At 42.1% G+C, this 23,934-nt stretch overlaps 1 protein-coding gene across 1 annotated transcript; it reads left to right on the forward strand.

Moving 5' to 3' along the window:
* Positions 1-54: 54 nt before the first annotated feature.
* On the forward strand, positions 55-23,934 carry KIN (Kin17 DNA and RNA binding protein). The gene is made up of 13 exons (XM_040248242.1): positions 55-244; positions 4,315-4,409; positions 6,161-6,204; positions 6,290-6,412; positions 9,279-9,460; positions 10,817-10,865; positions 11,776-11,833; positions 15,014-15,143; positions 17,032-17,082; positions 18,162-18,230; positions 18,991-19,090; positions 20,562-20,662; positions 23,492-23,934. Exons 1-13 carry the CDS (start codon positions 131-133, stop codon positions 23,552-23,554), a joined length of 1,179 nt encoding a protein of 392 aa, XP_040104176.1. The 5' UTR covers positions 55-130; the 3' UTR covers positions 23,555-23,934.

Raw genomic sequence — 23,934 nt, forward strand, 5'->3', positions numbered from 1 at the left:
GGCGGCCAGCTTCCCGAGGCCCCGCCTCCTTCCGACTGGCCGGTGTTATTTGTCCCGCCCACTCCCGCTTGCCCTGTTCCGCTTCCGGTCGTCTAGGCGCTGGCCCTGGAAGGTTGTTGTGGTGGTCGCGATGGGGAAGTCAGATTTTCTCACCCCGAAGGCTATCGCCAACAGGATCAAGTCCAAGGGGCTTCAGAAGCTGCGCTGGTATTGCCAGATGTGCCAGAAGCAGTGCCGGGACGAGGTAAGCGGGCGCGGGGCCAGCCCCGCGCCTCTCCGACGGGACCCCACTGGGGATGCAGGCTGAGGTGCCAGACGCCGCGGCGACCGCCTGGGTCTCCCGCCCCAAGGCGTGGGGGCTGCGCAGGGCAAGCCCGAGACTCCACTCAGTAGGGCTGTCCTTCCCTTCAACCCCCCGTCCTGGCGGAGAAGCCGGCTTTGGACACTTCCTTCCTCCCCAGTCTGATCACCCCCAAAGGAATAAAGAATGAAAAGGTTATAACCCCAAAAGGAATAAAGAATGAAAAGGTTTTGCAGACCCCTTGAGAAGCGACGTCAGTCAGGCTGTCACGAAATGCGGGATGAGCCGTGCGGCGCTGGACGCCCTGAATAACACCCGTCTCAGACTTGGCTTGGCTCTTAGACATAATCAGGGTACAGACCAGAACCAAGCCCTTGCAAGCTAATCACTTAACAAAGCTTTGTCTAGCGCCTGCGACGTGCCAGGTCTGGGATGTGTTCTGCGGGTGAGATATGGACTCTGGAGTCAGAACAGGAGGCGGAGCTGTGTTCCCTTACAAGTTACTTGCTTTCTCTCCACCTGTTTACTTATCTGAAAAGTGAGACTAGTAATTGTCCATTCTTGTGAGACTGTTTGAGTTTTAAATGAGTAAATTATGTGCAAAGTGGCTGAGGGGCAGATATTGAGAAGCTTTGTAGACTGTGCTGTGGAGCACTTTTTTCCCATTATTTAGGTGGATGATAAAAACACCTGGAAAAATTGACAGCAGGCTAGTGACGGGATCCTATTTTTCTCTGGATGTTGAATTGGGTAGTAAAGGAAGAACAGTGGACACTTGGAATAATGTAATCCAGTGTTTCTGCAAGTGAGGGATGAGATACTTTAGATGGGACTCACGTTGAATGACACTGATGTCATTTCTCTTTCATTTCTCTTTGGTTCTCTTTACTACTACTCACGGTAAAATTCTCACACAGAAAACTAGTACAGGGAAATCCATATACCCTTTACACAGATTTAACATTTGAAGTATTTTGCTGTGTCCTTTTCCCTGAAATATTTTAAAGTAAATTACAAACATCAGGATATTTAACTTCTAAATGTTTAAATCAGTTCAGTTCAGTCCCTTAGTCCAACTCTTCACGGCCCCATGGACTGCAGCACGCCAGGCCTCCCTGTCCATCGCCAACTCCCAAAATATACTCAAACTCATGTCCATTGAGTCGGTGATGCCATCCAACCATCTCATCCTCTGTCGTCCCCTTCTCCTCCTGCCCCCAATCCCTCCCAGCATCAGGGTCTTTTCCAATGAGTCAGATCTTCCCATCAGGTGGCCAAAGTATTGGCGTTTCAACTTCAGCATCAGTCCTTCCAATGAATATTCAGGACTGATTTCCTTTAGGATGGACTGGTTGGATCTCCTTGCAGTCCAAGGGACTCTCAAGACTCTTCTCCAACTCCACAGTTCAAAAGCATCAATTCTTTGGCTTTCTTTATAGTCCAACTCTCACATCCATACACGACTACTGGAAAAAGAATAGCTTTGACTAGACAGACCTTTGTTGGCAAAGTAATGTCTCTGCTTTTTAATATGCTGTCTAGGTTGGTCATAACTTTCCTTCCAAGGAGTAGCATCTTTTAATTTCATGGCTGCAGTCACCATCTGCAGTGATTTTGGAGCCCCCCAAAATAAAGTCAGCCACTGTTTCCACTGTTTGCCCATCTATTTGCCATGAAGTGAAGGGCCCAGATGCCATGATCTTCGTTTTTTGAATGTTGAGTTTTTAAGTCAGCTTTTTCACTCTCTTTCACTTTCATCAAAGGGCTCTTTAGTTCTTCGCTTTGTGCGAAGGGTGATGTCATCTGCATAAGGGTGGTGTCATCTGCATATCTGAGGTTATTGATATTTCTCCCCACAGTCTTGATTCCAGTTTGTGCTTCATCCATTTAAACTCCAAAAATGTTTAAATATGCTACTCTAAAATCTTAGGATATTTTTCTACGTAGTCACAATGTATGTCATGACATATAACCAAATTAATAAACATTTCTTAGAGACTTCTTTGGTAGCCCAGCGGTAGGGAATCCTCTTTTCAGTGCAGGGGACACAGGTTCAGTCCCTAGTTGGGGGACTAACATCCCATGTGCCACAGAGCAGCTAAACCCATGTACCACAATCACTGAGCCCCCAAGCCCTGGAGTCCACATGCCTGTGATTAGAGAGTCCATAAGCCACATGGAAAAATATATCCCATATGCTGCAACTCTAAGACTCAGTGCAGTCAAGTAAATAATTTCTTTGTATCACCTGGTATATATTGCATAGTCACATTTTCTCAATTATTCCCATGAATGCTGTATAAAACTTTTTTGGGGGGGCATAAGGAACTGTATTCAGTATCCTGTGATAAACCATAATGGAAAAGAATGTAAGTGTATGTATAATTGAATCACTTTGCTACACAGTAGCAATTAACACATTGTAAATCAACTATACCTCAGTAAAATAAAAATAAAAGCAAAAAAAAAAAAACAGTTATTTTTTTAAACCAAGATCCAGTCAAAACCAGTACATTGGATTTAGTTATTAGAACTTTTTTTAAAAAGACTAATTTTTAGAGCAGTTTCAGGTTCACAGCAAAAAAGAAGTCCATTTTTTGAAAGGTGACAGAGATCTATCTGTCTTACCCACCCTGCCTCAGTATGTACAGCCTTCCAGACCGTCAGCGTGGTGCAACAGGATAGTGCTTTTGTGACAATCAGTGAGGCGATTCGTGCATTATTAGCACCGAAGCGCATAGTTTGTATTAGAGCTCACTCTTGGTGTGGAGCATGCTGTGGGTTTGGACAAATGTATAGTGACTAATATCCACCATTATAGTGTCATACTAGTGGCAGAATAGTTTCGCTGCCCTAAAAGTCTCAGTGCTGTCGTGTACTAGGACTTTTCATTCTCTCTCAGTTTTAAATTTGAGATGGAACACCTTTCCTTCCCCCTATTTGTTTTTCTTGACATTGACTTGAAGAGACTAGGCCAGTAGTGATCCTGGAGGATTCCCTTTTAACTATTACTTTTGCTTGTGGTTGTCTTTTGTCCTCGTTCTCTAACCCTTGTAGTTTCTATAAACTGGGTCCTGGCAAAAATTGTGTAGGCGTCTGGATGACTAAAGATTAGGAAGCTGCTCTAAGCAAGATTGAGGTTGGACTCAGGACAGTGGGAAGGGGGTTCAGCAGAGGGACCGGGTGAGTCATAAGGAGGGCTGAGCAGACAGAGTGCTGTGGAGGTGGAGGCCTCTGAGGTGCAGCGTCCTGCATCCTGGACTGGGTGCAGGGCCAGGACGGCGCCATTCCCGAGATGGGGAGACAGAGGAGAGGCACTTTCTCATGTCTCTTACTAGTGAAGAGTTAGGTTCAGATGCTAAGCAGCGTAGATACGAAGCCAAAACTTGTATTTTTTTTTTTTAATCATCTGAAGAATATACAGATTTAGTATGATAAAGATTATGTATAATACGAAGTAGTGTCTTTTGGGTAATGAGCTAAAGTATAGGAGTAAAGTATAGGAAAGTGAGTGAAAATATAATAGTTTCCCTAGTGGAAATTCACTAATGACCCATTTTACTTCATTCTATCTCGAAATGCTTGCTTAATACTTTGTATGAAGTAGGTGCCCAATAGCAATTTGTTAAGAGTCAAAACATGAAATCACTCTTTGTTACTGTGCCCTGTAATGTTTCTTGCTAATGTCTGTTTTCTAAAGCGCCATTTTTCTGTCTCTTTAATCTTCAGGGGTTCTTCTTTGATTAGCAAGGTTGCAAAACTCAGTTTTATAAAGTTTTTTCTTTAAAAAAAAAAAAAGATGCTACAGTCAGTGACTTGATTATTTTTTATAATTTATCATCAAAGAGCAGTTATTTATTGTTTAATTGCTTATTAATGTATTAATATGTGTTATTAATGTTACTTATTAAATTGTTTTCTATTTATTAAATTATTGTTATTTATTATTAATTTAATTAAATACTTTTAATGACCTAAATCAGAATTTAACTACTGCCTTTGCATTTTTATAGAATGGCTTTAAGTGTCATTGTATGTCTGAATCTCATCAGAGACAGCTGTTGCTGGCTTCAGAAAATCCTCAGCAGTTTATGGATTATTTTTCAGAGTAAGTAACTCAACACCATCTTTCTCTCATAAGCTTTATTCAGTTGGACATTTAAGAGATGCTTAATATTTTATATATTGGAGGCTCTGTTTATTCCTTACAAATTAATGTGATAGCTGTATTAACTTTGTGCTCGATTTTTGTCTTCTTTTGACAACTTATCATTGTGTGGAATTGTTAAAAAAGTACTTCTCATGATTCAGTCTTTCCTTCCTTCTACATCAAACATAATGAAAAACTGTCTTTCATGCTAAAACAGCTGTGGCTGAGAGCACAGCTCTGGAATCAGACTGCCTGACTTTTAAGTCCTTCAAACCTGGGCTCTCCACTCAGGAGCTGAGTGACTGACTGAACTTCCAGAGTTTATCTATAGATATTGTATCTTCTCAAGTATTGTCTTTCCTTCATAGGGTTTATGTGAAGAGTCAGTTCAGATCAGTCACTCAGTTGTGTCCGACTCTTTGCGACCCCACGGCTTGCAGCACGCCAGGCTTCCCTGTCCTTCACCAACTCCCGGAGCTTGCTCAAACTCATGTCCATCGAGTCGGTGATGCCATCCAACCATCTCATCCTCTGTCGTCCCCTTCTCCACCTGCCTTCAGTCTTTCCAGCATCAGGGTCTTTTTCAAAAGCATTAATTCTTCGATGTTCAGCTTTCTTTATGGTCCAAATCTCACATAGGTGAAGATTAAATGAGTTAATATTTTGTAAGTATTTAGAAGAGTGCCCAGTACTTGATTAATATTATCTGTTAATTATTATTATTATTATTTCAGTACAGAGGTATTCTGAACAGTGATACGTTTTACTATACAGTGTCATAACATCATACTCATTAATGCCAGTCAGTGCTTCAGAAACACCTTAAAGTATTAGGAAGTGTGTCAAATCATAGTGGTGGATACTAGTTTACCAAATTTCCATTTTTCCTTGGAAGCTCAGATTTTATATTGACAACAAATATTGTCAGTTGTTTTCCTTGATATAACAGGCTTATTTGTTTATTTTTGAAAAGAATATGTACTGAATATTTAATTTGAAATAATTGTTGTCTACCTGTCATTTCTCAAATACCAAATGATGCTTTCATGCTTCTGTGCTGGTTGGGGTTGGGAGCAGCCTTCTTTTCCTTTTCATCTGTAAAAATTCTATTTGTACTTCAACACCCAGATTAAAGATTGCCTCTGCCTCCTGGCATCTCCCTCAAGGCTTCACGTGATATCTTATTACATCTCTTTTTCAGGTTAGCTTAGCCAAGCAACAGTTCAGCTTCTGTTATGGTTATGATGGTTCTGCTAGGTTGTGACCTTGGTGAGGATTTATATCTTACTCACCTATGTTTATCTGGCACTTAACATTGTGCTTAGCTCAGAGGGACACATTAAGTGCCAGCTTCACATGGAAAAGGCAGTTTTGTTATTGATAGAATGGGGTTATTACACCACATTTACTGAGACTTCATGAAGCGTGAAACTTCATGAAGAACCCTCTCCAGAGACCCATGGTCACCTTGTGCCTACTTTACCAAGACAAAGTGTCAACTCCAAACCAACTTTTAACTTTAATTGTTGAAGGTTATAATCTTTCAGGATTCTTCCATTTTTCAATGTTTAAAAGTTCACAACAGATGTTCACGTAGATATTTCATATATCATTTGCTCCTGCAAACTGTATGATGGCTTAAATTTCAGGAAGATGATGCTGTATATTTGTAGAAATTACCTTAATGCTTTCCCTTCTTGCTTTATTAGGGAATTCCGAAATGACTTCCTAGAACTTCTCAGGAGACGCTTTGGTAAGCACCTTAAGTCTTGTGCACACAGTGACTTTGTAATCTTATAATCTGCTCAGGGTCTGCATTTGTTGCATTTTGTTCTCAGGCACCAAGAGGGTTCACAACAACATTGTTTACAATGAGTACATCAGCCACCGGGAGCACATCCACATGAATGCCACACAGTGGGAGACACTGACAGACTTCACCAAGTGGCTGGGCAGAGAAGGTGAGAACAAGACGTGATGTGGGCGGCAAGAAGATGGTCCTGTATTCTACGTGCCAGTCGCTCAGTTGTGTCTGACTCTTGTGACCCTGTGGATGGTAGCCCGCCAGACTCCTCTGTCCACTTTCTGTGTAAATTTATGGAAAAGAGGTTGAGTAGGACAGTTAGAAACTGGTGGAGAGGAGTCCCTCCTGCAGGGTTGCTTTTGCGTACTGCGGGTGTGTAAGGGCGTCTGCAGCCATTCTCTTGATGATGCCAAGGTTTATCACTGAAGCATCGAATTGTTAGGTTAAATATCAACTAAGAGGTACCTGTCCCAGTTTTTTTCCCCCACATTCATTTCACTTTCACAAACTCTTGTTAATGCAATTTTTAAATTTGCTGCCTCTTTTCCCATTTCAAATGGGATAAAAAGTTCAGGGAATAAAAAGATGAAGAAATTTTTTTTATTGTTGTATTACTTATTCAGTGTGTTTCTTTATTCCATTTTTGGGGGAAGTTTTCTGCTAGTGAAGTCAGCAGGAATATCATGTACTCAGTTCAGTTCAGTTCAGTCACTCAGTCGTATCCGACTTGTTGCGACCCCAAGAATCACAGCACGCCAGGCCTCCCTGTCCATCACCAACTCCCGGAGTTCACTCAAACTTACGTGCATCGAGTCAGTGATCCCATCTAGCCATCTAATCCTCTGTCGTCCCCTTCTGCTCTTGCCCCCAATCCCTCTCATCATCAGAGTTTTTCCAATGAGTCAACTCTTCACATGAGGTGGCCAAAGTACTGGAGTTTCAGCTTTAGCATCATTCCTTCCAAAGAACCCCCAGGGCTGATCTCCTTTAGAATGGACTGGTTGGATCTCCTTGCAGTCCAAGGGACTCTGAAGAGTCTTCTCCAACACCACAGTTCAAAAGCATCAGTTCTTCGGCACTCAGCTTTCTTCACAGTCCAACTCTCACATCCATACATGACTGCTAGAAAAACCATAGCCTTGACTAGATGGACCTTAGTCGGCAAAGTAATGTCTCTGCTTTTGAATATGCTATCTAGGTGGGTCATAACTTTCCTTCCAAGGAGTAAGTGTCTTTTAATTTCATGGCTGCAGTCACCATCTGCAGTAATTTTGGACCCCCCCAAAATAAAGTCTGCCACTGTTTCCACTGTTTCCCCATCTATTTCCCATGGAGTGATGGGACCAGATGCCATGATCTTCGTTTTCTGAATGTTGAGCTTTAAGCCAACTTTTTCACTCTCCTCTTTCACTTTCATCAAGAGGCTTTTTAGTTCCTCTTCACTTTCTGCCATAAGGGTGGTGTCATCTGCATATCTGAGGTTATTGATATTTCTCTCAGCAATCTTGATTCCAGCTTGTGCTTCTTCCGGCCCAGCATTTCTCATAATGTACTCTGCATATAAGTTAAATAAGCAGGGTGAGAGTATACACAGCCTTGACATACTCCTTTTCCTATATGGAACCAGTCTGTTGTTCCATGTCCAGTTCTAACTGTTGCTTCCTGACCTGCATATAGGTTTCTCAAGAGGCAGATCAGGTGGTCTGGTATTCCCATTTCAGAATTTTCCACAGTTTATTGTGATCCACACAGTCAAAGGCTTTGGCATAGTCAAGAAAGCAGAAATAGATGTTTTTCTGGAACTCTCTTGCTTTTTCCATGATCCAGCGGATGTTGGCAATTTGATCTCTGGTTCCTCTGCCTTTTCTAAAACCAGCTTGAACATCTGGAAGTTCACAGTTCACATATTGTTGAAGCCTGGCTTGGAGAATTTTGAGCTTTACTTTACTAGCATGTGAGACGAGTGCAATTGTGCGGTAGTTTGAGCATTCTTTGGCATTGCCTTTCTTTGGGATTGGAATGAAAACGGACTTTTTCCAGTCCTGTGGCCACTGCTGAGTTTTCCAGATTTGCTGGCATATTGAGTGCAGCACTTTCACAGCATCATCTTTCAGGATTTGAAATAGCTCAACTGGAATTCCGTCACCTCCACTAGCTTTGTTCGTAGTGATGCTTTCTAAGGCCCACTTGACTTCACTTTCCAGGATTTCTGGCTCTAGGTGAGTGATCACACCATTGTGATTATCTGGGTCATGAAGATCTTTTTTGTACAGTTCTTCTGTGTATTCTTGCCACCTCTTCTTAATATCTTCTGCTTCTGTTAGGTCCATACCATTTCTGTCCTTTATCGAGCCCATCTTTGCGTGAAATGTTCCCTTGGTATCTCTAATTTTCTTGAAGAGATCTCTAGTCTTTCCCATTCTGTTGTTTTCCTCTATTTCTTTGCATTGATTGCTGAAGAAGGCTTTCTTATCTCTTCCTGCTATTCTTTGGAACTCTGCATTCAGATGCTTATATCTTCCCTTTTCTCCTTTGCTTTTCGCTTCTTTTTTTTTGATAGCTATTTGTAAGGCCTCCCCAGACAGCCATTTTGCTTTTTTGCATTTCTTTTCCATGGGGATGGTCTTGATCCCTGTCTCCTGTACAATGTCATGAACCTCCGTCCATAGTTCATCAGGCACTCTATCTATCAGATCTAGTCCCTTAAATCTATTTCTCACTTCCACTGTATAATCATGTACTCAGTGGATGTTAAATGCTTAGACAGTTGAATAATTACTAAGCAGGATAATCCGTTTTTTAATATTTCCCTTGTTTATATGTGTTATCGCAACCTAGTCAAAAACATTAGAGAGAAAGTATTCCAATTAAAATCTAAATGTCAGTAGCTGTGTGAATTTGTGTATTTGAACTTGTTTGAATGAGTGTACTTGAATGAATGAGTAATTACTTCAGAGAGATCACATTTATATTTGCTTTCAGCTTTGTGTACAAAATTAATAGTATCGGTTACTTTCTTAAAGGTTTGTGCAAAGTGGATGAGACACCAAAAGGCTGGTATATTCAGTATATAGATAGAGACCCTGAAACAATCCGCCGGCAGCTGGAACTAGAGAAAAAGAAGAAGCAGGACCTCGATGATGAAGAAAAAACCGCCAAATTTATTCAAGAACAAGTGAGAAGAGGTCTGGAAGGAAAAGAGCAGGTGGGCATCATCCAGAGATGCAACAGACAAAGGTCTGAAGAAGCACAATCACTTATTTGTTTACGCCTTGAACCGCATTTTGTAGGAGAAAGCTCGTGGCGTGGTATAAAAGCCCAGGTTGTGGAGTGGAGACAAAGCTGGGTCACTTCCTGACTTCACATGCTTATGTAACTGTGTAATCTTCTAAACCTTTTTCCTCATCCCTAAAATAGAGTCAGTACCTAAAGGTGAAGACGTGAACAGGTCAGTTCAACTAGCTGTAGCTAATGCAGTGCTGGGGAAGACCACAGGGTGTGGGAACACAGAGGGCCAGCGCCTTCTCCAGCCTGGGGTGGCGCAAGAATATTTAAAGGCAGATACAGCCCCCAGGCTGAGGAGTCCTGAGGAGTCACTGGGCCAAACCCAGGGGAACGGGGAGGGAGGCATGATAAAATTGTTTCAGCCGATAGAATAACTAGATCAAGGCACTTATTTCAGCAGATAGTTATTGGTCACCTCTGTGTGCCAGGCGTTCTTATAGGCACTGGGGATCCAGTAGTGGAGAGAAGATGAAGATCCCTGCCTTCGAGGAGCTTGTATACTAGACGTGTGTGAGAGCAGGAAAATACAGCCTAGTGTGTATGTGGAACTGCTAGCCGTTGAATAGTGTTAAAAGCTGCTTGTGACGTAGCATGCATAAAGTGCATGGCATGCGCGAATCTTGCGGCGACACTTCCATCAACTTTGACGTATGTATGTGTCTTTAGAGGAATGGATGGGTTGATCGAACTATAGATAAGTAGATAGTCCATGTGGCTACCACCCAGATGAACATATTAAACATTTCCAGTATCCTAGAAGGTTCCCTCATGCCCATTCCTAACCAGTACCCCTTATCCCCAGAGAAGGAAGCACTGACCAACACACTATTATTAATTATTGGTTAGTTTAACCTGTCTCTGAACTCTGTAAGAATGGAATCATCCAGTATGCTGTCTTTTTTATTTATGTATTCATGCATTCATTTATTTTTATTGATGGTATGTTCTCTTTGTGTCTGGCTTCCTTAGCTCAACATAACGTTCTCTGTGTGTCGTTCACCATGTCCTTTCCCACTAGTGCTTCTTTCTCTTTTTGATTGATGTATAACCTTTCACTTTATGAATATAACAGTGTTTATCCATTCTCCTGTTGAGAACCATGTGGCTTGTTTCCAACTCCTTCCACACCCCCCCATAGGATGTCTTATTGGAAGATACATGTAATCTCTTATTTAATACCTTAACTGTTTTAGATAATGAGTTATAATTTAGAGCTCTTGAATATTGTTAGTAAATGCACTGTGAACCAAACCTTCAAACTTTTTTTTTTTTTAAGGAAGTCCCTGTTTTTACGGAATTAAGCAGAGAAAATGACGAAGAAAAAGGTACTTTTCTTCATGTTTGAAAATGGATGCTTTTATATTGGCCCTGCCCAAAACTAGCAACATGTTTGGGAACAGAACATATTAGCTACCTGGACTGCTTTATTCTCATTAGTAAAATGAAAAGGTGATAACAGTGAATTAGATGGAATGCCTTCAGCAACAAATAACCAGACTGAGTAAAATTAGCCTAAACGGTAAGGAAATACTTTGCCATACCAAGACTCCGACTCCCAGAGATAGGGTGGTTCCGGATGTCACACTGTCAGCAGCTGGACACGAGGTGGCTGCCAGCACTCCAGCCATCATATGCAGACCCAGCCTGTCCAGAGGAAAACAGAGAGCCTGTTTCTCTTCTGGAGTCCCCTATGAGCAAGTAAGCTTTTCCTAGAAGACCTTCTTCCTCACAGCAGACTTCCTTTTGAATGTCATTGGTCAGACTGTATCTCATGTCCCCCTCATAAACAGTCACTGGGAAAGGAAATGGAATGATTTTTATTGGTTTAGACCAAAGAACCATACTTACCCCTCCCACAGGTCCCACCTCCTAGTCCCATCCCCTTGGGTGTTTGGATTTGGGAGGGGACACACCCCTTCAGACCATAGCATCCTCCAAGCCATGTGTGAGGCCTACAGACACCCAAACAAAACGGGATTCCTGTTACCAAAGGGAGAGGGGAGGCGGAGTGGGGAAGGGTCAAGGCCACATGCTCTATCCAGTGAAGGTCTCTCCCTGCTCTGTAAGCACCATTTCAGTATATTTTACAGGAGTTTATGATCTCTGGGTAGCAGCATTCCAGCTCTCATTTATTCAAAATGTCCATGAATTTCTATGTGGCTTCTTTGTGGCTTACCTGATGTTTTGCTAGAATTTTCCCCAAATATATATCAAATACCAGTTCTTTTCTTCCAGTTACGTTTAATCTGAATAAAGGAGCCTGTAGTTCAGGAGCAGCATCTTCCAAATCAAGGTGAGCCACGTGGACAGGTATCTTAGAACTTAAGAGTTTGGGTGGAACGTTGATGACTGTCTTAAAAGGTGCAGGATTGTGAGTTATTTTGTCTAGTTGTCATTTTCATCTCTTTTTGTTTTGTTTAATGGTTGATTCATTTTTTTCTTAGAAACTGTTTTTTTCTTATCTGTCTGTGATGAGCAGATTCTGTTTTTTGAGGAAAGCTCATTTTTTATTAAAATGCTTCACATGGTAAACATTTACTACACCCTGACTCCTTCACTCAATGGTTCTTTCTATGCTATGGCAGTATTTATTTTTCTATCATAGCCCACTGTGTTATCTGGGGTATACACTTTTTGTTTTACCTGCTCTATTATGATTTTCTGAGAATAGAGACTTAACTTCTCCAGCTGTCTCCTTAGCACCTGCTACAGTATAAATACGTTAGTAGACTTTCAGTAGCAATTGCCTTCCCTTCTAAAGGGTGTGGTACTGAGCTGGTGCTGACCAGCCTTTTCTGTAAAGGGCCACATAGTGAGTGTTTTAGACTTTGTTGGCCATGTGCTGGTCACCACTTCACTTAACTGTGCTGTTGGACTGAGGAAGCAGCCACAGACAATACGTAAGCGAATGAGCCCGGCTGTGTTCCAGTTCCATCTCATTTATGAAGGCAGGCAGTAGACTAGGTCTGGCCCTCAGGCTGCAGTGTGTCAAGCCCTGGGATGGCCCGTGGCCGGGTATTTGTGTCTGCCCTTCGTGTTCTCTTTTCTCGAGGGTCTCGTATTCTTCCATCAGATACGCACGTGCTGCTTGTCGTGTGCTGTGCACTCAGTTTTAGTCATGGAGCTTTAAACACGGATAGGTATTCAGGAGGACACGGGTATCTGGTGGAATTTATCTTTTGAGCTGAGTCGTGTTTGCTCTTTTCCTTCATATTCTACATGATGCTTATTTCTGTGCTGTGCTTAGTCACTCAATCGTGTCTGATTCTTTGCAACCCCATTGACTGTAGCCCCCAGGCTCCTCTGTCCATGGGGATTCTCCAGATAAGAATACTGCAGTGGGTTGCCATTTCCTTCTCCAGGAGATCTTCCCAACCCAGGGATCAAACTCAGGTTTCCCTCATAGCAGGCAGATTCTTTCCCAGCTAAATCACCAGGGAAGCCCAATGCTTATTTAACCTAACTCAATTTTTTGTTTGGGAAGAGGGTTTTTTGTTGTTGTTTGGTTGGTTGGTTGGTTGGTTAATCACAATGGTATATAATTCAGTGGCATTAAGTAGATTCACACTGTGGTACAACCATCACCACCATCCATCTCCATGACTCACTCTAAAAAATAACTCCCCACTGCCCCTCCCCTCAGTCCCTGGTTACCTTTGTTCTGCTTATCTGTCTTTGTGAATCTGAGTAGATATCTGTCCGTTTGTGTCTGGCTTCTTTCACTTAGCACAACATCTTCAAGGTATATCCATGTCTTGGCTTGGATCAGCATTTCTTTCTTCTGTAGTCTCGATGGGAATGTCCCCTTGTACATGCAGACCACATTTTGTTTATCCAGTCATCCATCGTGAGCGTTTAAGTTGTTTTCGTCTTTTGGTGCTTGTGGTTAATGCTCTTCTGAACATCAGTGTACAAATATCTGTTCACATTCCTGCTTTCAGTTCCTTTGGGTGTTTATCCAGAAGTGGATTTGCTGGATTATATGGTCATTCTGGGTTTAATTTTTAAAAGGTTTTCCACAAGAGCTGTACCATTTTACATTCTCACCAGCATTTGCACAAAGGGCTCAAGTTTCTCCACATCCTTGCGAATACTTGTTATTTTCTATGTTTTTTTTAATAGTAGCAGACTAATGAATGTGTTTCATTTTGGTTTTGATTTGCATTTCCCTAATGGTTAGTGATGGTAAGGATCTTTTCATGTGCTTTTGGCCATTTATAATCTTTGGAGAATCACTTATTGCCCATTTTTTAACTCGGTTTGTTTATTATTCAGCTTAGTTTTTTGTTGTTTTTTTTTTTTATTTTATTTCTTTATTTATTTGGCTTCCCTGGGTTACGGCACACAGGATCTTCGATCTTCACTGTGGCATGTGGGATCTAGTTCCCTGACCAGGAATTGAACCCGGGCCCCTGCACTGGGAGCTCAGAGTCTTAGCCACTGGACCACCAGGGAAATCCCTATTCAGCTTAGTTTTAAGAAAAAGTAACTGCTTTAGTACAACTCAGTTTCATATTTTGTAAATATGACAAAATAATTAATTAGACTGGTAGAGTTCAGTGAGTCAGCAAATATTAATGGAACATGTATTTGAGTCACAAGATAGTTACTGCTACTTTACGGGGCAGGGGGGAATATATATATATATGGATATATGTAGTCTCTCCCCTCCTGTGAGAGAGGAGTCATATATACAAAGGGTTTTATATGAGGTGGAGTGGGGTGCCTGCCCCAAAGTGCTCTGGCAGTTCAAAAAAGGACATTATCCATGAAGTCTCATGAAGAATGGATCTTAAAAAATTTTGACAAATGGAAATAAATGGAGAGACTATTTTAGGTACAAAGAGACGTGCAGAATTACAGAGGCTTGGACAGGCATGGCTCAATCAATAGCAAATTGTTCAGAATGACAAGTATACATAGTAAATCGGGGATGGTATTCTGGGGCCAGTGGTGACGGTTGTATAGTAGCACTCAAAAGTTGAGAATGTGTGCTGTGAAGACCTCAGGCAATCAGGAGTAATAAAGAAAAATCATACTGAATGTTGAAATCTTTGTTTTAAGGAAGTGGAACCCACAGCACTGTGCTGGACTTCGCTGGCTGTTTTACAAACCTCTCACCTGGTTGATCCTTGCGGTCCAACTAGAGTTGGGCCACATTACAATCCCCGTTTATAGCTGGGGAACTGGGGCGTAGGGAAAATTGCTGAGGGTCCTAGCAGAAGTGGAAAGAAACCCTCGTGGCCCCAGCCCTGAGGCTGATGCTGTTGTCCATGGCTGGGTCACACAGGTAGAGTGGCGCTGACTTGGGGTGGGGACTGGAAGGGCTCTGTGCTCCCAGTCCTATATGTGAGGGACATGCCCGTCATTGTTTTGACTAATCTGTAGTAGAAGGATCTGTGTTGTTCCTTTCACCCATTATAAAGCCTGCACGTTTGCACAGTTTTTATCAGCACATTCCTCTTCCCCTCAGTTCTTTGGGACCAAGTGCCCTGAAAACGATTGGGACCGCGGCTTCAGTGAAGCGGAAGGAGTCCTCCCAGAGCTCGGCTCTGTCAAAGGAGAAGAAGAAGAAGAAGTCTGCCCTCGATGAAATCATGGAGGTGAGCTTTATGAACTGCTTGTCCACTCTAGCTATTCGGTGAACGATGTGATTCCAACCGAGGAGAGTTAAACAGTTTCACCAATTATGAGATTAATACAAAGGGAGGAAAATGTGCTCAGGCCAGATTAGGGGTGAAGAGCCCAGATGCAGTTCCATCTGAGTGGAGCTGGAACCTCCCTAGATAGTTGCCTCAACTGCTGTCTGCAGAACTCTTCCTGAAATTGTGGTCAGTAGATTTCATTTAGAAGGACCATCGTGGTGATTGATGCCAGAAATAAAAGCTCTGCTCACCTTTGGTGGCTCAGAAAATTGGCATCCTCCAGGGATCTCTTCTGTGGCCTCTTAACTTCCACTTAACACCTCCTAGCTGGGAAGAGAACATTTAGACATATTTTTAATTTGATTAAACCAGATAGCCAAATTTATGTGACATCATTGAAAACCTGTGATTATCTGACTTAGAGCTATATTTCTGCTTTAAATTTACCTGAAATTCTGGAGTCATTCTGCAGAAGGTTCTTAATATATCCTTAAATACACATTTCTCCCTTTCACCCCACCACTTTCCCTGATCAATAAATTTATGAAATTTTCAAGTTACTTATGAAGAGAAAGAATAAATGGGTACAAGAGACTGATTATTTTCCCTCCTAACATCATTTCCCCTGGGCTCCTCAACCTTTTTCCTTCATTTGCAAAGGGATAGGAAGAAACTGGTCTTCCCTATTATTGGAAAAACAGAAAATGCAGGGCAGTCAGAACAGCCTAAAGTATAACATATTGCGTGTACACTGTGAGATGTGTTCATTCTAGCATTCAACCCATGCAGAGTTGCTCTTATGTGCTGGGCATCATGCAAGGTCCTACGTGTGTGGAGTAGGGAGAAAAACATGGACCCTGCGTGTCATGGAACTTTTGCTCTAGCAAAAGAGATATTCCAGACAAAGTGAACCAGTGGACGAGGAATCACAAAAGGTGAAGCCCTGAGGAGGCGTGAAGGCAGGGAGTGGGGAAATAGTTTGTTCCCTAGCTGAGGCAGGGAAGATCGCTACTTCAGCCTCTGAAGGGAAGATCCACGTGGCTGGAGCCCAGTGAGCACGGGAGTGGTGGCATCTGACGTTAGAGAGAAAAGAGGCAGCCCCGCAGAAGTCTTAGAGCCCATTTTGAATTTAATTAAGTGAAACAGAAAGCTGGATCTACCTGCTTAGAATATAACATGCCAAGTTTATAGAGTATTCTTTGTTCACATTGGGAAGTCAGCAGAATTAAAATGAAATTTCAGATCAACCAAACAATGGCATTGTTCATTCCCTTTGACAGTTGGTACTTAGGGTTAACTAAGCAGTTGAGAAAGAAAAAGGTGTGAGATGCAGTTCTGCTCATGGTCAGCATGTTTCCTTTTGGTCACCCTTTTGTTTACATCTCTCCTGGATGTGTTTTCCTTCTCCTTCATTTGACAGCTTTATCATCCTTGTCAAACAGGGAAGCTCCTTTTTGCCATCAAACTGTATACCCAAGCACACTGTGCTAGATTGGTCCATAAGAGTTACATTTTTACCCCTGAACACATCACCTGTTTTCTGTCTCATGACGGTCTGGGGGAGGAAGGAGGGGTGGGACTGTGTGATGTTGGCAGGCAGCCTCGAAGTTTGACTTGATAGAGGCTGTTTATCTTCTTGGTCAGTTGATTTGCCTGTTCCTTATTTTCTTAGAGTTGCTTTTTTCAATCAAAAATAAATTGCCGAAAATGTTTATCAGAGTTTGCACATTATATCAATCTTCTGTGAAGTGTGTTTTATGGAGTTCTTTTGCTAAACAGAATGTTATTAGAAATAAACTGAATATTTTAAAGAGGTAATTGTTTGAATGTCTCATGCATCCTTCAGATTGAAGAGGAGAAGAAGAGAACTGCGCGGACAGATTACTGGCTGCAGCCTGTACGTTTCCCACTGGGCCTTCTAACCTCTAAGTGTGTGCTTGCGTGTGTGCTAAGTTGATACAGTTGTGTCCAACTCTTTGCGACCCCATGGATGGTAGCCTGCCAGGCTCCTCTCCCTGTGGGATTCTCTAGGCAAGGATACTGGAGTGGGCTACCATGCCCTCCTCCAGGGGATCTTCCTGACCCAGGGATCAAACCCACATCTCCTGTGTCTCCTGAATTGCAGGTGGATTCTTTACCACTGAGCCTAGTGCTCTTACGTGAATGATTTATTTTTTTTGTGTGCGTGTGTGTGTGTTCAGGGCTCCTTTTACATGAATTATTTAAATGGTCTTTGATATAAATGGCTAAATTTCTTAAATATCTGTCACTTCTGGAGATACATTTATAACTTCAATGACTCGTCTGTGCATCTGCTCTGTAAAGTCCTGGTTGTACCTTTGTTGGATGGTGGCTTCCTGTTCTTTAACCAGTAATGTGCCTTGAATTTAATGCCAAATTTTTGTAAGGACCCCTTGAATTTAAGCCTAGAATTATTTTCCGTTTTTGCTATCTGAAAGACCTAGACTAATTGAGATTGGTAGGTAGAAGTGCTAGATTTCAGGGAACCTTCCCTGTGGAAATCAGCCATGAGATATGCATTTTTTCTCTTGGTAACCAATTGTGTTGAGTTAAAAAGAGAAAGAAGAAATGAAAGATTACTAAGAAAATGTCTTGCCATTGTGCTGGGAAAGCTTCCAACTCCAAAGGGTCTTAACTTCCCTGGTGGCTCAGAGGTTAAAGCGTCTGCGTGCAGTGCGGGAGACCTGGGTTCGATCCCTGGGTTGGGAAGATCCCCTGGAGAAGGAAATGGCAACCCACTCCAGGATTCTTGCCTAGAGAATCCCGTGGACGGAGGAGCCTGGTGGGCTACAGTCCACGGGGTCGCAAAGAGTTGGACTCGACTGAGTGACTTCACTTTTACTTTCACTTAACATTTTGCTATGATTTTTTGGTGAAAATGGTTGAAAATGTAGGATCAAAAGAGGAAAGGTAATTTATATTGTTCCTTCCATCTTTTTTTTTTTTTCCTCATAGGAAATCATAGTGAAAATTATAACCAAAAAACTTGGAGAGAAGTATCATAAGAAGAAGGGGATCGTAAAGGTAGGACTGTGAAGTTAGGGATGAAATTTGGGAAAGGAGCTGCTGGGGGGCTGAGTAAAGCCATCTTGATACTCCTCAAAAACCAAGTCCTAGCAGCAGAAGCAGTGTGTCTAAGGTTTTTGATGGCTGACTGCACAATGTTTCCACCCATAGTATAAACTGTGGTTTGCTTTCTTACTGGAGCAAATAGTGTAGATGCCCATGGCCATGTCTTAAAAAACTTCAGCGAGTACACCTTATGCATTCCCATTGTTGTTGACAGGCAATGAAATGATGCCTCAGAGTTCTAAGAAGGACTTTCTTGTGTTAAACCTGAGAGGCTTATCTTGATTGCCCTAGAATTTTAAAATTTAAAAATCAGCTCTCAACTCTTTTCCTTTCTTCTGATTTTCCTAAGTATAGTTTCATGCTAGCAGCCAGCCCTTGTGCCTACATAAATTGCCTTCCTGATGTATTTAAACAAGGCAGAATTGTTCCTCTCGCTATATGTGTTAAAGACTCATTCTAAGATGGCCAGCCTTTTCCTTCCAAGTGAAAACCTCAACTAAACTTTGAATTGAACTGTTTAAGGATCATAGCCTGATCAAATATGGCTTCTAGAAAATAAACTCCATTGATATTAATAGAAGGAGTTACTCTTAAAACAAGTTGCTCTTACTCTTTGATTAGAATTTCATTTGTTTTCATTTATTTATTTCTGTCCCTGGACTTCATATTGGCATCTCTTTTCTGTTATAAAAGTGTTGGTTTTACATGACAGGAAGTAATTGACAAATATACAGCTGTCGTAAAGATGATTGACTCTGGAGACAAGCTGAAACTTGACCAGACTCATTTAGAGACAGTCATTCCAGCACCAGGTAAATCACTCTGCAGACCCTTTAATACATATACCATGGAAATAAGTGATTCCATTCCTACTGGACATTACTCAATAGTTCCAGATATGAGTTTCCTCTTTAGAAAAATGTAATTGCCTATTATAACCAGCTCCTGTTTGACTTGGTGATGTGGATGCTTACCAGTCCTTTGAGGAAGCTGTTTTGTGGCATGAATAAATTTTCCCTTCCTAGAATCTATTTTTTTTTTTCCCCGAAAAGCAAATCATAGACATATCTGGATAAAATCAATTGTGTTAGGATGATTATTAATGCCTTTGTTTAGCCATTTGAGATAGTATAGTAAAAGTTAGTATTTTGCTTTTTCTGTTCCTTAACCATCTTACACATTTCTAGTGTAAATGCCACTGTGGTTAGGTTGTCTGCCTCTGACCCAAAACCCTTCATGGTATTTTCATTGCTGGCACAGTGATAATGTTAGTCTCTCAAACTTGGGTTTATCAGATCAGATCCTGTTATTCTTTCTCCCTAAAACAAAATTCATTTTATGGATTAGGAATTGTGGACTTTTTTTTTCAAAAGCTTTAGTGAGGTGTAACTGACATAAACTGCATCCGTGTATAAGGTATATAATTTGATAAGTTACATCACATACCTATTCCCATGAAAACCATCGCTACCACCACCCCCCCGCAAAGTTTCCCCATTTCCTTTCTAACCCTTTGCTCCCTGCTCTGTCTCCCCTCTCCCCCAGGCAGCCTCTAGTCTGCATTCCATCATATAGATTAGCTCCTATTTTCCTAGAATTTTATGTAAATAAAATCTTATCATGTGTCCTGTGTTTCTGTCTGGCTTCTCTCACTAAGCACATTCATCCATTATTCCAGATTCATCCACATTATTCTGGAATAATGAATCCAGAATAATGTTGTGTGCATCTGTACTCTGTTCCTTTTTACTGCTGAGTATTTCATTATGTGGACATGCCAGCCTCTATCCAGTCACCTACTGATGGACACTGGGGTTGTTTAAAGTTCTTTGCCATTATAAATAAAACTGTTATATGAACATTCATGTACAGATCTTTATATAAATATAAGATTTCTTTTCTGAGAAAATTCTTAGAGATAGAATGGTTCAGTAGGCATATGTTTACATTTTTATGAAACTAACAACCATCTTGTGATTTTAAAAAGAAACAAAGTAAGCTGAATTTTTTCTGGTTACTTATGGGCTCTGGGCATTCCCTCCAAGAACCTTATGCTCTTTGGTCTTAAATTAAAACATCCCTTAACAAATAAGTGGGGAAAATGAGGAGTCTTATAATGTGATGGTGATCAAAGTATCTACAAACTGTACTATAGAATCATACAGATAATAAATGATTAAGAACTTGCATTGTGTTGATGCAGTGCAGTTATATTTGGCTGTAAGAAAGTAGAAGAAAGTGGCATTTTCTTTGTATTAAGTGTTAACTCTTTTTCTGTTGCAGGAAAAAGAATCCTTGTTTTAAATGGAGGCTACAGAGGAAATGAAGGCACCCTAGAATCCATCAATGAGAAGACTTTTTCTGCTACTATAGTCATTGAAACTGTAAGTATGTTTACAGAAAGACAGATTTCAAAATGCTTTTAAAATGTGCCATGGTTTCTGTCATTGATTTGGTGTTTTATGATTTTGGGTGTTCTGTTTGTATTCTCTCCTATTTGGAAATCTGTAAGGTTCCACCCCTGCTGCCCTGCCCCTTATTTTTAAGAGTTTTTTTGAAGTGGAACATGTTTTTAAATGTTTACTTAATTTGTTGCACTGTTGCTTCTGTTTTACGTTTTGGGTTTTTTGGCTACAAGGCATGTGGGATCTGGGCTTCCCCGATAGCTCAGTTGGTAAAGAATCCACCTGCAATGCAGGAGTGAAAGTGAAGTCGCTCAGTCATGTCCGACTCTTTGCAACCCCATGGACAGTAGCCTACCAGGCTCCTTCGTCCCTGGGATTCTCCAGGCAAGAATACTGGAGTGGCGTGCCATTTCCTTCTGCAGGAGATCTTCCCGACCCAGGGACTGAACCCAGGTCTCCCACATTGCAGGCAGACGCTTCACCGTCTGAGCCACCAGGGAGGTCCTGGTGGCAGTGCAGGAGGCCCCAGGTCAACCCCTGGGTCGGGAAGACCCCCTAGAGAAGGGATAGGCAGCCCACTCCAGCTCAAATGGTGAAGAAGCTGCCCTAAATGCAGGAGACCTGGGTTCGATCCCTGGGTCGGGAAGATCCTCTTTAGAAGGGAATGGCAGTCCACTCCAGTATTCTTTCCTGGAGAATCGCAGGGACAGAAGAGCCTGTTGGGCTACAGTTCATGGGATTGCAAAGAGTCAGACATAACTGAGCAACCAACACTACCCACTCCAGTATTCACTCCAGTATTCACTCCAGTATTCACTCCAGTATTCACTCCAGTATTCTTGGGCTTCCCTTGTGGCTCAGCTGGTAAAGAATCCGCCTGCAGTGTCAGAGACCTGAGTTTGATCCCTGAGTTGAGAAGATCCCCTGGAGAAGGGAAAGGCTAGCCATTCCAGTATTCTGGCCTGGAGAATTCCATGGACTAGTCCATGGGGTCTCAAAGAGTCAGAAATGAATGAATTTCACTTCACGTGAGGTCTTAGCTCCCAAACCAGGGATCGAACCCACAGCCACCGCCTTGGAAGAGGGTTTCTTAACCACTGGGCCACCAGGGAAGTCCCTGTATAAGCCTGTTTGCTTTAATAACTGACATTGCTGAAGCAGTTTATCTTCTGATTACAAAAGAAATACCATACATGCTTGTCTTTATGTGTTCATGCTCCTATAACAAAATACCATAGACCAGGGTGACTTTAGAAACAACAAATTTATTGCTTACATTCTGGAGGCCAGAAGTTTAACACCAAGGTGCAGACAGAGCTGGGTGTCTGCTGAGGGTCTGTGTCCTGGTTTGTGTTCTCTCACGTGCTAGAAGGGGCAGGGAGCTCTCTAGGGTCCCTTTTTAGGGGCACTAATCCCATCCTCAAGGGCTCTGTCCTTGTGACCTCATCACCTCCTAATACCATCACATTTTAATGTATTGAATCAGTTTTGGGCAGGACACAAACATTCAGTCTGGAGCAATACTCTTGTATAAAAGCTGAAAATTACAATTTAATATAAATACTTTTTAAAAATTGCCCATAAGCCTTCAGGCAAATAGTAATCTCCATTAATATTTTAGTCTGTTTTTTCCCCCATCTTTGTATTTTATAAAATTGTGTATAATATGTATAGTTTTGTATCCCAGTTTTTTCCCCCTCATATCTAATATAAACTTAATCTGCCAGAGTGTAATTAGTGAGGAATGTATAGTCATGATTAATGGAGGAAAGCCACAGAAATCAATAATTTTTCAGTGTTCTTCCTTCTTTCATAAAGAGTTTAAGGCAGGCGAGATCAATAAAGTAATTCATTTACAGGAATCTGACATTTAAGTAAAATTGCTGATTCATTTAGAGTTGGTCCACTGACAGTTCTGCTCACAAGAGTGAGACCTGACCTGTCTTCAAAGGAAAGATCTGAGATGGAGTTCAGATCCTCGCACTGCTGCACCGTGTCATCGTTATCATGGGCAGCGTGACGGGCTGTGTGTGGAAGGTGCATGGCCTGGGCCTCGGCGAGCCCCGTGCCACCCCTGTCATGGGGGGTGCGTGGCCTGGGCGAGCCCCGAGCCACTCCTGTCCCGTGGGCTGCATGTAGAGGGTGCATGTGGAGGGTGCATGGCCTGGGCGAGCCCCATGCCACCCCTGTCGTGGGGGGTGCGTGGCCTGGGCGAGCCCTGTGCCACCCTTGTCGTGGGGGTTGCGTGGCCTGGGCAAGCCCTGTGCCACTCCTGTCCCATGGGCTGCGTGTGGAGGGTGCGTGTGGAAGGCTGCCTGTGGAGAGTGTGTGGCCTGGGCGAGCCCCGTGCCACCCCTGTCCTTGGGCTGTGTGTGGAGGCTGCGTGTGGAAGGTGCGTGGCCTGGGTGAGCTCCATGTCACCCCTGTCCATGGGCTGCGTGTGGAGGGTGCATGGCCTGGCTAAGCCCCATGCCACCCCTGTCCGTTCCATGGGCCGGAGCGCCGTCTCACACCACGCCTGACCAGGGGAGCGGGAGGGGGATAGGAGGTACTGACCAGCCAGCAGGTCTCCGGCACAGCATCTAGTGGTAACGCATCCCACCCAGCATGAAGAAAACATGATCAGTTCCTGACGAGGACGCTATAGGGTATTTTTTTAAAATTCAGAGTCATGAAGAACGTTAGCCACCTTAATGGTGTCTTACGGATGTGAAGAGGGCACGTTGGCATCCAGAAGCATATGTCCTTTTCTTGTCTTGTAAGTGCATGTGTGTTTTTAACCACTTCTTCAATTATTTTAATTTGTAGGGCCCTTTAAAAGGACGCAGAGTTGAAGGAATTCAATACGAAGACATTTCTAAACTTGCCTGAGTTTGAAAATTTGTTAGCATCACATTAAAATCTTAAAGCATCAAATTGGTGTTCACCAAGACATTACAAGACTCTACTGTGGTAGGGTGTTTCTTTTGTATAAAACAAATGGATTTATTTAAATATTACTGTAGTGGTTTAGTCTAACTTATAGAAAAATCTAATTATGTCTCATGAAGTATCAAAATTATGTAATTTTGTCCTTGTTGTTTTTGTTGCCTTTGTAATACTTCCTAGATTTTTGAATCTACATTAAAAGAATATTATTGTAAAGTGTTGTATATAGGACAATATAGAACTATTGTAGAGCAAATCCTTCGTATACTCTAAATTTATATTTTCATCAGTAAAGTAGTAAAGTTGGATGTAATATAATTACA

Source organism: Oryx dammah, unplaced genomic scaffold, assembly GCF_014754425.2.
Source record: "Oryx dammah isolate SB20612 unplaced genomic scaffold, SCBI_Odam_1.1 HiC_scaffold_10, whole genome shotgun sequence".
Classification (NCBI taxonomy): domain Eukaryota; kingdom Metazoa; phylum Chordata; class Mammalia; order Artiodactyla; family Bovidae; genus Oryx; species Oryx dammah.

Coding starts and splice junctions, on each gene's coding strand:
- KIN (XM_040248242.1), top strand. CDS start 131: ATGGGGAAGTCAGATTTTCTCACCCCGAAGGCTATCGCCAACAGGATC. Junction 19,091..20,561: donor GACAGTCATTCCAGCACCAG/GTAAATCACTCT, acceptor TTTCTGTTGCAG/GAAAAAGAATCCTTGTTTTA. Junction 20,663..23,491: donor CTACTATAGTCATTGAAACT/GTAAGTATGTTT, acceptor TTTAATTTGTAG/GGCCCTTTAAAAGGACGCAG.